The 13,253-nt window shown below is 49.8% G+C and overlaps 1 protein-coding gene across 2 annotated transcripts; it reads right to left on the bottom strand.

Annotated features, from left to right (window-relative positions):
- Window positions 1-418: 418 nt before the first annotated feature.
- LOC103073398 (left-right determination factor 2-like) lies at window positions 419-3,381 on the bottom strand. 2 transcript variants are annotated; one of them, XM_007454469.1, is made up of 5 exons: window positions 3,132-3,381; window positions 1,813-1,841; window positions 1,595-1,710; window positions 1,114-1,356; window positions 419-782 (listed from the first exon to the last, which is right to left on the bottom strand). In XM_007454469.1, exons 1-5 carry the CDS (start codon window positions 3,379-3,381, stop codon window positions 419-421), a joined length of 1,002 nt encoding a protein of 333 aa, XP_007454531.1. The 2 variants fall into 2 exon arrangements, with proteins under 2 accessions (XP_007454531.1, XP_007454530.1); XM_007454468.1 differs by having other exon boundaries at window positions 1,595-1,841.
- Window positions 3,382-13,253: the final 9,872 nt, after the last annotated feature.

The raw sequence follows: 13,253 nt of genomic DNA, 5'->3' as shown, positions 1-13,253 counted from the left end.
CTTATTATCTGAGTTGGGAATGCACAACCCATACTTGACCCTAGGTTTTAAGCCCAGAGTGGCAGCTGCATCTCCCACCCATACCACAGAGCTCAGCCCAGATCCAGTGACAGGACAAGGGAACAATGACAAATTGTGGTTTCTCCTCTTAGGTTACAAAATCTACACAGATAAGTGCTTAGGATACAGTGCAGTGAATCATGTCAAGAAAAGGTAGACTGGGCAGGGGTTACCCAGTGGCCAGGGAGTCTTGCTCCTGGGAAACAAAAATCAGAAGCTGAGCTGACTGGTCAGAAGAACTCAGGAGAGAGCACAGAGCATGTGCCATCCACGGTTCAGTAATCCCCATCTCTCCTGGTACCCTGGAACACTTCTGACACACACACAAGCCAAGTTCCTCCATGGCTGCACCCCACACCTACGGCTCCAGCTTCCTTGGTACAGGCGCCCCATCCGAGGCACAGCTGCACTTCTGCACCCTCATGTTGGGCAAGCTGACCACCTGGGGCCTGGGCTTGCCTCCCTCCGGGATGCTGACAATCATGGGCAGCGAGGTCGTCTCTGAGGCGGTGCACTGTCTCGGCCCCAGAAATGGCCACTTGAAGGTCAGGGGCTCTGGGGGCTGCTGGCAGGTGCCCACACACTCATAGGCCAGGAAGCCTGGGGGCTCCAGGACCCAGTTCTCAGCCCACTTCATCCCCTGCAGGTCAATGTACACCTCCCGGCGGCAGCAGCGGGTGCCCTTGGTCACTGGTGCCTTAGGATCACAGTTTCCCTGAGCTCTGTGGGGGGCAAGGAGAGGCAGAGTCAGAGGTCAGCTGGGAGGGCAGAGGTCAGGGAGCCCAGGGTGGGGCTTAGTGGGGCATCTGGAGGGAGATTTATGGTCCGTCTCTTGTTATGTTCAAAATGCTGGATATTTGTGTAAGGATGGATAACTAAGAAATAACCCCCAAATAAATAATTAGACCTGATATTACTCCTAAGACCCTTAGGAGAAATTTTATATATTCATCCATTCTCATAGCACCCTGTAAAGTTGCCCATTTCAAAGTAAGTTTAATTCCGCCATTTGCCTCATTGTTCGGGTTCACCCATCTGACCCACAGCACCTACCCGTAATCCTTGAGGTCCAGGGTGTGCAGCTCCAGCTGGGGCTCCCGCTGCCCGGCGCCCGACGGCCCCTGCGAGGCGAAGCGGACCAGCCTGTGGGCGCTGGAGGCCAGCGGGCCCAGGTGCTCCCGCTGCACCGACACCTGAAGCAGCAGCGGCTGCCGGGGCCGGCGCAGCTGCTGCCAGAAGTTCACGGCATCCGTCACGTCCAAGGCCTTCCAGCCGCTCTCGTGGATGGACACCAGCCTGCGACACCACACGGAGACACAGGCCCGCGCTGAGGGGTGGGGACTGGGACGGCTGGGGTGGCCCCGGAGCGGGGTGGCCCTCCCCCTCCCCCTCCCCCTCCCCTCCCCTCCCCCCGCAAGGGGCCCGGCCAGCCCGGACCGCGCTGCCCCTTCTCCCCCAGGGCACCCCTCCTCCCGCGCCGGGCCCAGCCCCCCTCCTCATCCCCGGTCCCACACCCCAGCCGCCACCTCCCCACCTGGAGTCGATGAGGGAGGTGCGGTTGGAACCGTCATCGCGGACGTGCAGCCACTGGACGGTGCCTCGGGCGCGGTCGCTGCGCGGGAAGAGCCGCTCGTGGCTGCGGAGCGCGGCCTTGGGAACCGGCTCCTGGAAGAGGCGCAGCACGGCCTGCACCAGCTCGCTGTGGGGCGGCAGCCGCTGCTCCATGTCGAACACCAGCAGGTGCGAGGAGACCTCGGACACCAGGAACCTGCCGGCCACCTCTGGGGACACGAGCGGGGTCAGCGGGGCCCCTCCGGGCACCAGGGGAGCTCTGAGGGTGGCAGGGCCCAGGGCCAGTGAACAGGGTTTCCCCAGTAATCCCTAGGGAGAGTTTGGGGGCTGGGAAACTGATGGGCCAGGCCAGAAAGAGAGCACCTCCACTCCTAGAAAAACTGCTAGGGCCAAGCAGGCTCTCCCCCATCATCTGAGGTTGGGGCTTGTTTACTAGTGGCGTCTGCCCTCACCTGGTAGGGGCAGCTTTGAGACGCCCTGCAAAGGCTGGTGCTTCCAGTGAGGTCTACAAACCCACAGCCTTCTTTAGGCAAAGGGGCAGGAGGGGGAATGGAGGGCGGGAGGCAGAAGACCCAGCTAGTGAAAATCTATGGTCACTGGCTGAAACTGGCTTTTCCTAAGAGCCAGAGAAAGAGCCCAGAATATACTCTCATTTCTCTGCTTATGCCCAGTGAAATGTCCCCCAAAGGAGGAAGAGTAGCCAGGGGCCTGTAAACAACTTTTGTGGGACTGCTGAGCCCTGAGGGAAATGGTGAGGATGGGTACAACAGCCCCCTCAGAGGCACCAGCAACATGTCCCCAACACAGCATGGGGACGGCATGGGCAGCATGATCACCTGACCAGCCAGCCCCGTGGCCACAAGCAGTCACCCCCACCTGGTGTCCAGGTCTCCTCATCTCCCCAGACACCTGGCCTGGTCTGTCTCTGGGCACTGAGGAGGTGAGCCCCAGCCCCAGGGAGGTGACAGGCTGCAACAGGACGCAGACCTGGTACCTCCCATCTCATAGAATGCCCACAACTCTGGGAAGCAGTCAGAGCTACTTTAATTTCACTTCCAGAAACACAAATAGGCTAGAGTTGTTCGGTGACTTGTACAAAGTAAAACAAATATCACAACTGAGAACTGAACTCAGAGGTCCTTTCTCTCTGAGGCAACAGTCTCTGCTGAGGCCAGCCTTTTTGTCCACCAGCACAAAGTCCCCTTGACAGTCTGTCTTCTCTTCTCTATTCTCCCCTCTTTCCACTTTGCTTCCCTACCCCATGATATCTGGTCTTTCCTTGGCCTTGGCAGCGGGTCCAGCCTGGCCCAGCTCCTGCTGGCCCTGAGGGGTGGGGCCCTCAGTGCAGACAGAGACCAGGGGCCCGGGCCCAGCCTTCCTTCCAGTCCATGGTCCCTCCTCATCACCCTGTGGACCTGCGCCCCCAGACCGCCTCCCCAGAACAGGCCCCCCACCCCACCCCGCGAGGACCAGGCCGCAGCAGGGAGGGAGGGCCTCACCTCGGAAGTTCTGGCTGAACCTCTTCCCCCGGGAGCGGGCCCCGTGGCTGCGCTGCAGCAGGGCCACGTACTGGGCCCTCACGTGGGCAGGGATGATCAGCCTCTCCACATCGGCCTCGTCCAGGACGGGAGCCTCGCTGAGGCGCAGCTGCCGCAGCAGGCTGCCCAGGACCCGCTCCTCGGTCAGGGCCGCCCCGGGGCCAGCCAGGGGCAGCGCCCAGAGCGCCCAGCAGAGCCAGAGGGGCCGCATGGTGCTGCTCGGGAGACGGAGGGGCAGAGCGGACGAGGCTCCGGGAGGGTCCCAGCTGGGTGTGCTGAGGGCCAGGCTGGGCCAGCTTTATAGCCAGGCCTGGGCTGGGCCTGGGTGGTGGGAGGGAGGGAGCCTGGGAGGGAGGGAGGTCACACCCCTCGGACCTCCTGGGAGTTCAGCGGCCAGACAGGTCCCTGAGCCCCGAGGAGGGGGCTGTCTGGACTGTGGACAGATGGCTATTGTTGTGGGTCAGAAGCCTCTACCTTGGCTTGGGGCCCCTGACCAGTTAAATTTAAAAGCTTGTTTCCTGAAGCAGAGGCAGGGATCTCATTCTGTGCTAGATCCCCTGTCCAGCAAATCAAAGAGCAAACTCCCGTCCCTGGAGTGTGGACGTAGAGTCCTGTTCCTTGCTGCAGCGAAACTGCCAATTCAACACCAGGGCTCTCTGCCTAAGGACCGATCCTGCCTGCCGGGATAAGAGTCTGAGCCTGGCGCTCAAAGGGCTCCTGGGAGCTGTTGAGCTCCTGGGCTGTCCGCGGTTGGAAAACCCATTATTTTCACCGGTGTTCTGGGGGGGGTCTTCCTAGGCAAGGGAGCCTGGGATAATTTAGTTCCAGTGGGGTTTTGTCCAATAAGGAAACCCATCCTCTCCCTCTTCCTGGCTGTTCATGGATTCAGAGGTCAGAGTCGAAAAGACCATCCAGTCCATCCCGTTTTTGAGCCAAGAAAACCAAGGCTCAGAGAGACAAAACATCCCCAGGCTCACAACTGTTCTCTATGGACGCCTGCGTAAAGTCAGGTCTTCTGATTCCCAGCACAGAGTTCTTTCCACAGCCTCAGCTATTTCCAGCCAAAGTTGCTCAACCCCCTGAAGCTAGCCAAGTGGACTCAGTCCAGGTGATCAGGGCTGGGCAGGGGCAGGGGGCATGTCCGCCAGTTTCCTGAGACTTCCCCACCTGGTTGAAGAGTTTCACTGCGGAAATAAAACAGTTGGGCAATCAGCCAGGGATTGGGCTGCCAGATGAAATACCCAACACAATTTGGGATGTACTTTAACAAATTATTTGTTGTTTACCTGAAATTGGAATTTCACCTTTCACCGGGAGTCCTATATTTTTAGTTGCTAAATCTGGCAACCCTAGCCAGAGGCCAAAAGAAGAAATCGAATGTGGATTGGGAGACTTTTGACAATGGGCTGATTAGTGGTCCGGCGGGAGGGCAGCCCCCATCCTTTAGTCATGCAGAAGAAGGAGCCAGGCCTCCCCCACTTCCACCCCAACCTGTGTCTGGCCTAACACCCTGCCAGGTCAGGACGGCTGGAGATGGTTAAGTGGCTCCTGAGCCAGATCTTAGGGGGGAGAGGGGCCAAGGGAATAGGGCGTCACTACCCCGATTACGGGCCAATCTGGACCTGGCCCACGGCCGAGGGTACCCCGGAGGGCAGTGGGTCGGCCGTCTTGGGGTGTGGGCGGCAGACCTGGCCCCCAGAGGGTCCAGGAGAGATGGATGATAGGGACTGAGGGAGGAGGGCAGCTGAGGAGCGGGGCCAGGTGCTCACTACCACCCTCCTGCCCCTAATAGGGTGGGATTTGACCCCAGCCCGAGTCCGGACTGCCAGTTGAGGGCCGTGAGAAAATGTGAGGTCAGAGGTCATCCTGCGGACTCTGTGGATGGGGACAAACTGGACCAGAGCCTGGGCTTGGAACTAAAGTGAGCTGTGAGCTTGGTGAAGACTGGAGGCCGGGAGGCAGTTCACCTGTGGATTAGAGCATCTGGGGGGTCTTTGGAGGGACAGGGGCTCCTGTCCCCTTCCTAAGCAGGGCAGGCTCTGCTGTGGTGCTTCTGAAACTCCCCGAGGCCCAGCCCCAGGTGCCCTGGGCTGCCCCAGCCCTGCACCCATTATCCTCCCCGACCCCAGACCTGGGGGCCCATGTGGCTCCTTGGGGTCTCCAGACACGCCTCTGGGTGGGCAGTGGGCCTTCCCTGTCCTCCCAGAGCAACCTGGCCTCCGCGTTAGCAGGGCCAACCCTTCCCTGGGGCTCCCTGGGCTGAGAAGGGTGGGAAACAGGAAAGGACTAAGGACCCATGTTTCCGTTTATCTACACCTTTCCGGCAAGGGTGAGCCCTGGGTTCAGTCCTTGCTGTGCCACTAATCGGCTGTGTGGCCTTAGATGGGTTTTCTATCCCCTTCAATGTAAGTCTCCTCCTACAAAATGGGGATAATGTACTTTTTTTTTGCAAAGAACTTGTCAGTATTAGTGGAGATGTCAGAAAAGTGCCTCTCACAAACTGCCCCCCCACACACACACACAATAGGTGCTCAATAAATGGTAGGGGTCTTTCAACTGATACTAACTTACCATGTTTAACTTTTTAAATTTTTAAGTTAACAATGTTTCTTAATTATTTTCTAGTTAATACACATAGTACAAAAGTCAAAAGGTGCAAAAGATGTTCATGAAAAATATCATCCTCGGGAGTTCCCTGGTGGTCCAGCGGGTAAGATTCCACGCTCCCAGTGCAGAGGGCCCGGGTTTGAGCCCCGGTCCGGGAACTAGATCCCGCATGCATGCCACAACTAAGAGTTACCATGCCACAACTAAGAGTTACCATGCCACAACTAAGAGTTACCATGCCACAACTAAGAGTTACCATGCCACAACTAAGAAGTCCACATGCTGCAACTAAAAGATCCCACATGCCACAACTAAGACCCGGTGCAGCCTAAATAAATAAATATATACTTTTTAAAAGTCAGCCTCCCTGCCTTTGCTGCTCGTCTCCCTCTCCTCCCCAGAGACAGTCTGCTTACAAAGAAACTCAGATATTTTTCCCACCGTATGAATCTTACTAATCTATCATCGTGATCCATACCCCCTTTTCAAAATTAGAATTTTATTCTGTAAATGGTACAGTAAAAAGTCTCTCCCATTCCTGGCCCCAGTCTCTCTATCCACCACCCGCCCCACCCCCCACCGCAGAGGCACCAGTGTTGTTAGTTCAATTGATTCAAAGGGGTTTATTGTTGTCTCTGACACGCTGCCTCTTTGAAATCAGAATTGGTCTCATAATCACTGACAGACAGGTGCCAGTTAGGACAACCTTCTGATGACATTTGGTGTCTCAGGCTGCTCTGGCGGCCATAACAAAATGTTAGTGGGGAGAGGGGAGGGGGCGGTCTTAAACAGCAGAAATTTATTTCCTCACAGCGTGGAGGCTGGAAGTCCAAGATCAAGGTGCCAGCAAATTTGGTTTCTTCTAAGGCCTCTCTCCTTGGCTTGCAGATGGCCACCTTCTTGCTGTGTCCTCACATGGTCTTTCCTCTGTACACACACATCCCTGGTGTCTCTCCATATGTCTAAATTTCCTCTTCTTAGGACACCAGACAGATTGGTTTAGAGCCCACCCTAAGGGCCTCATTTATTTTAATCACCCCTTAAAGCCCCCTGCACCACCATCTCCAACTACAGTCACGCTCTGAGGTACTGGGAGTCAGGACTTCAGCATATGAATTTGTGACACAGTTCAGCCCTGGTCAGATGAAGGAAGCTCCAGCAACAAAAGCTCTTAGGTTTGAGGAAATACCATAATTTCTTAGGTATCCTTCAGAGATATTCTATGCAAATATATGCGGATGCATTTCTTTCTTTCCTTTTTTAACTCAAAGATTAGCATACTACACATATTTCCTACAGTTTTCTTCTTTCACTTAACAATATACCTTGTAGAATCTTCTATATAGTACTGCCACATTCTTTTCTTTTATTTTACTGTTACATAAATTTTTATATAGATGTACCATAATTTATATAACCAGAATCTTTTGAGTGAACATTCAAATTCCATTTCAATCCTTTGCTACTACAAATAATGTTGCAATAGATCGCCTAGTATAAATGACACTTTATACATATAAGAATGTATCTTTTGGATAAATGTCTACAAGTTGATACACTGGGTTACAGTGTATGTGTAGTTTTCATTTTGATAGATAGTTAAATCAGTTACTGATAGTTTATATTTTTTATAGTAGTAGTTTATATTTTTTTTGTTTTTGAAAATGGGATCTTTTATTCCACAGCACTGCCAATTATTGTTTGTATCATTGAAGAATGTTGATTTCTATGTACCAATTTTGAACCCAGCCTCCATACTGAATAGTCTTATCATTTGCAGTAGTTCTTAGTTGATTCTCTTGCATTGTCTAGGTACAAAATCTTTTTTTTTAATTAATTTTTTTTTAATTAATTTTTATTGGAGCATAGTTGCTGTACAATGTTATGTTAGTTTCTGCTGTGCAGCAAAGTGAATCAGTTATACATACATACATATATATATATATAATATATATAAAGAGAGAGAGAGTGGAGATATATATATATATATATATAATATATATATAGAGAGAGAGAGAGTGGAGATATATATATATATATATATATCTCCACTCTTTTTTATATTTCCTTCTCATTTAGGTCACCACAGAGCACTGAGTGGAATTCCCTGTGCTATACAGTAGGTCTCATTAGTTATCTATTTTATACATAGTAGTGTATACATGTCAATCCCAATTTCCCGATTCATCCCACCCCACCCCCCTTGGTAACCATGTTTGTTCTCTGCATCTGTGACTCTGTTTCTGCTCTGCAAATAAGTTCATCTGTACCATTTTTCTAGATTCCACACATAAGCGGTATTATTCGATATTTGTTTTCCTCTTTCTGACTTACTTCACTCTGTATGACCGTCTCTAGGTCCATCCACGTTTCTGCCAATGGCACTATTTCATTCCCTTTTATGGGTGAGTAATATTCCATTCTATATATGTTCTAGTACAATTTTACTTTTTGTCCACGCCGCCAACAGCATGTGGGAGCTTAGTTCCCCAACCAGGGATCGAACCCACACTCCCTGCATTGGAAGCTCAGAGTCTTAACCACTGGGCCACCAGGGAAGTCCCTAGGTACAAAATCTCAATGTTCGTTAATAATGATAATTGAATTCTTCTTTTTAAAAATGTATTCCTCTGAGAAATGCAAATCAAAACTACAATGAGGTATCACCTCACACCAGTCAGAATGGCCATCATCAAAAAATCTACAAATAATAGATGCTGGAGAGGGTGTGGAGAAAAGGGAACCCTCTTGCAGTATTGGTGGGAATGTAAATTGGTAGAGCCACTATGGAGAACAGCATGGAGGTTCCTTAAAAAACTAAAAATAGAACTACCGTATGAACCACCAATCCCACCACTGGGCATATACACTGAGAAAACCATAATTCAAAAAGAGTCATGTACCACAATGTTCACTGCAGCTCTATTTACAATAGCCAGGACATGGAAGCAACCTAAGTGTCCATCAACAGATGAATGGATAAAGCAGATGTGGCACATATATACAATGGAATATTACTCAGCCATATAAAGAAACGAAACTGAGTTATTGCAGTGAGGTGGATGGACCTAGAGTCTGTCATACAGAGTGAAGTAAGTCAGAAAGAGAAAAACAAATACTGTATGCTAACACATATATATGGAATCTAAAAGATTCAAAAAAAAGAAACGTAAAAAGAGGAAATACAAACCAACAGGAAGATCAAGGGGAAGACCAAAAGGAAGGAGAAACACTAGAAGCTCACAAATAAATAAGAAACAATTTAAAGACAAAGGACCTGGTTTCCCATTTTTAGAATCAGAAAATGGAAGAAAACCATTACCTTGGAGAAAAATTTTAACCTTTGAGGTGAGTCTTTATATATGCTGATGCACATAGCTTAAAGTGTCTGAAATGAGTTGTTGGTCGCTATTAGAATTTAGATGTACCTGGATCATACAGTCTTCAACTTTTATACTTCTCTATACTGACTATACTGCCGCTTAAATGCCACCCCCCCCTTCAGCTCAAAATTCACTTGGACTTCTGGGTGGAATCTTGGACTGGTAACACGGGGTGAATGTATCTGTATATGAAGTGCTCTAAGGCTGATTTTATACCTTGATCTTATCCTGTCAGGGCTGTAAACACCATTCCTAAAACTCAAATGCCCAGTTTTATAGTAACCGAAGTGAAACCCATACCTGCCTTTCATGTTCAGTGGCTTTAGGATTTCATTTTGTTCAGATATTTCAGTTTCTGACAGAATTACCAAATAACGCCAGTACTTAGCAGTAGACTCTGAAATATTTGAGATAAGTGATTGCATAATTTGTAGTCACTTGTTCTAGAATCTGATTTATTGGAAAGGATTAATACTCATTAACCTCTTTATGTTTTAAGGTGATTAAAATAGACAGTTCTCTGCATTAAAAAATGTCTTAAGTAATGCCCAAATGATACAAGATTTGTGCTTGTTTTTCTTGGTACGAACTTTGATAACTTGCTAGGTGGAACAGTGAATTGATACACGTGATCTCCATATGGCAGAGTAGTTAAGATCACTAAGGACCTTGTTATGGGGATCCTTGTCATTTTGGAACATAGGCATTTGCTGAGTGGAAGAATTTTTTTTTAAGTCCTTGACTTAAAATATGGTGTTTTTGGTACATAGCAAGCAGTGGCAAGAGGATTTTTTAACTACCTTGAAAAACTGAAGTATGAATATTATCTCAAGGAATCCTTGAAACAAATGAATGTTGGTGAAGATTTAGAAAAAGAAGACTTTGATAGTCGTAGATACAGATACTTGGATGATGATGGATCTATCTCTCCTATTGAAGAGTCAGCGTAAGTTCTATCATGGATTGGAATAATTTTGGACATAGGTTTTATAAGATTAAGTGCTTTTAAATTTTAATGTTGCTCCATATGCTGTCAATTTGTTTAATAGTGATGTGAGCAGATAAAATATTAATAGACTTAACTGGTATTGCTGTTTCAGTTGTATGTCATGACAGTATACTACTCATTGGGTTATAAAAGATTTGTCATCTGAGTGATACACTTTTTTAACTATTGGAGTATAATTGCTTTACAATGGTATGTTAGTTTCTACTTTATAACAAAGTTGAATCAGTTATATATATATATATATATATATATATATATATTGAGTGAAAACATGTCCTGCCCTCTCCTGCCTCCAAACATATGCTACCATTCTCTGTGAGTCATGCTACCATGGACTGTGTGAGTCATATGGGCCTGCAATTTAAAAATTGTACATCTTCCAACTGAAATCCCACTGTCCTGCATGGAGCAGGACATGCTTCTACCAGGGAACACATCAATGGTTCCGCTGAATCCTCAGATGTGACATCTACCTGGCCATTTTAGGCTCCTTATCACTGAACCACCAGGTCAGAAAAGGAGCTACTCCCCTGGCTGGCATGACTGATCCCGACTACCAAGGGGAATAGGGGACTGTCACACAGTGATGGCAAAGAAGACTGTCTGAGGGCTTCCCTGGTGGCGCAGTGGTTAAGAATCCACCTGCCAATGCAGGGGACACGGGTTCGAGCCCTGGTCCGGGAAGATCCCACATGCCGCGGAGCAACTAAGTCCGTGCGCCACAACTACTGAGCCTGTGCACTACAACTACTGAAGCCCGCACACCTAGAGCCCCTGCTCCGCGACAAGAGCAGCCACCGCAATGAGAAGCCTGCACACTGCAACAAAGAGTAGCCCCCGCTCGCCGCAACTAGAGAAAGCCCACGTGCAGCAACAAGGACCCAACGCAGCCAAAAATAAAACAAATAGATAAATAAAATTTTGAAAAAAAGAAATATAACATTAAAAAAAAACAGAAGACTATGTCTGAGATCCAGCCAATTCTCTGGGGACCCACTTGGTACTTGCTTCCCAACAGTAGAGGTGAGTTGAAAACTACAGCAACCCCAAAAAGGCAGGATAACTGAGGACTCAGATCTTTGGGGAACGAAGGTTTGGGTCACTCCAGAACCCAAAGCAGCTAAAGTTCTGGCTGAGGGCTAGGGAAACACGGCATGAGTCGGTGAAGACGGAAACCATAGATACCGACTACGACCTGGTGGCTGTTACAGGAGTGAGCATGGTGGTAGCTTTGTCTCTCTATGCTTGTTTCGTGCATGTACTGATCTGTAAAAAGTAATCATTCTCCTCTCTCCTTCTTCCCTTTTCAAAAAATTTTATACATGAGTTATTGAAGGTCGATTTTACAATTTAGTAGGAAACAGAATATTTAGTGAGACCATCACCAGATTTGAGGAGGAACTAATATAGCCCGTGATGGATACGATAACTATTGGGATGGTGGGTCTTCTCATTTTGGAGCTGAGAGAGAATTGCTTCATGGGTAGGAAGGACAGGTGGATCCTGTTAGGGAGAAACATACAGTCATGTTCTTGTTGTCAGGCGGCTGCCATGTGTAGAAGGGAGCACATGGAAGCTGAGTTACAAGGGGTGGATTGTGTGAGTCATCAGTTTATCGCCTCAGCTCTGGGTGCAATCTTCAACAGATACTGTGTGATGAACAAAGGAATTTCATTAAGCATTTCCTTGAAAGCGAGCATGATAGTCAACTTATTGAGAGAGGGCGCTGGAGGGACCCTGCAGGAAGAGGCTCTCCTGCAGTTTCCAGTGCAGGCCAAGGTCAACGGTGTGGGAGTCCACCCGGTAGAACACTGCCGCAGCCACAGGCCCAGAACAAAGCCCCTCTGTGGCCTTGTAGCCTTGGCCTGGCAACCACCATTCCGCAGCCCTCTCACCAGAAGGCAACCATGGAGGCCTGGAGGGAGACCATCCAGGCCACAGGACCCAGGCCCTCGCTGAGTGAGATGCTGTGCCCTGACCTTGGGAGTCTCAACAGCTACAGGGGCAGTGGGTGGAAGCTCACTCCAGCTGGAAGGAGGGACCCACATCAGACTAAGTGAGTCGGGGGCACCATGGAGACGCGGTTGTGTGGTCATCTGGGCACCCATTTTCCAGGGCCACGTCTTCCAGTAAGGCTGGGCAGGCTGGGCAGGTGGAGGGGGCAGCTGACTGTGTCACAGGGAGATGTCCAGACCCAGATTAAAGCAACGGCATCTCCTTTACGGCCACCTGCTTCTCCCACGTGCAGGGAGCAGTTGTGTTGTTTTCCCCCAGCATGAAACGTGTCTCTCAAGAGTTCATCTCTTCCTCTCTTTCTTGGGGGCCTTACTGGGAGAGCTCTCACTCTACCCAGAACAAGAGTACAGAACACCTGGGAGGCACCGGAAACGGTTATGCGTGCAGAAGAGTCATGTTTACCTACACAGAGGGGCCTCAAGACAGACATCCAAACAGGCTTGGTTTGGTTTGGTTTTGTGTGTTTGTTTTTTCTTTTCAGGGCTTAAAGCTCCATCTGTCAATGAACATTTTTCCGTTGGAGAAAACACCTAGAAAGTGCATGGTGAAGGTGAGCGTTTGATGCCCTCCCATCTCCCGTGTCTGTGGTCGGCCACACAGCACACGCAGGCTTTGTCTCCAGAACAAAAGTGAGTCCACTGATGGCGGGGCTGTCGCCTGCCTCCTCTGTCAACAGCAACACGTTCAGCTCCAATTTCTTCTCATCCCGCACCTGCAAACACGCCTCTGCGTTTTTGTTGTTTTTCTTGTTTTTTTGCGGTACGCGGGCCTCTCACTGTTTTGGTCTCTCCTGTTGCGGAGCACAGGCCCCGGACGCGCAGGCTCAGCGGCCATGGCTCACGGGCCCAGCCACTCCGTGGCACGTGGGATCCTCCCGGACCGGGGCACTAACCTGTGTCCCCTGCATCGGCAGGCGGACTCTCAACCACTGCGCCACCAGGGAAGCCCCGCCTCTGCGTTTTTAAAGCCAAGACGTTCCCGGATTCAGAAAATCACAATTATGATTGTAATACAGGTTGTTTCCTTCCTTCCCCTCTCCCTCTCTTTTCTTTTCTTTTCTCCACCCCC

This window comes from Lipotes vexillifer, unplaced genomic scaffold (genome assembly GCF_000442215.2).
Source record: "Lipotes vexillifer unplaced genomic scaffold, Lipotes_vexillifer_v1.1 scaffold634, whole genome shotgun sequence".
Taxonomy (NCBI): domain Eukaryota; kingdom Metazoa; phylum Chordata; class Mammalia; order Artiodactyla; family Lipotidae; genus Lipotes; species Lipotes vexillifer.
This window is presented reverse-complemented; position numbering and strand designations above follow the sequence as displayed.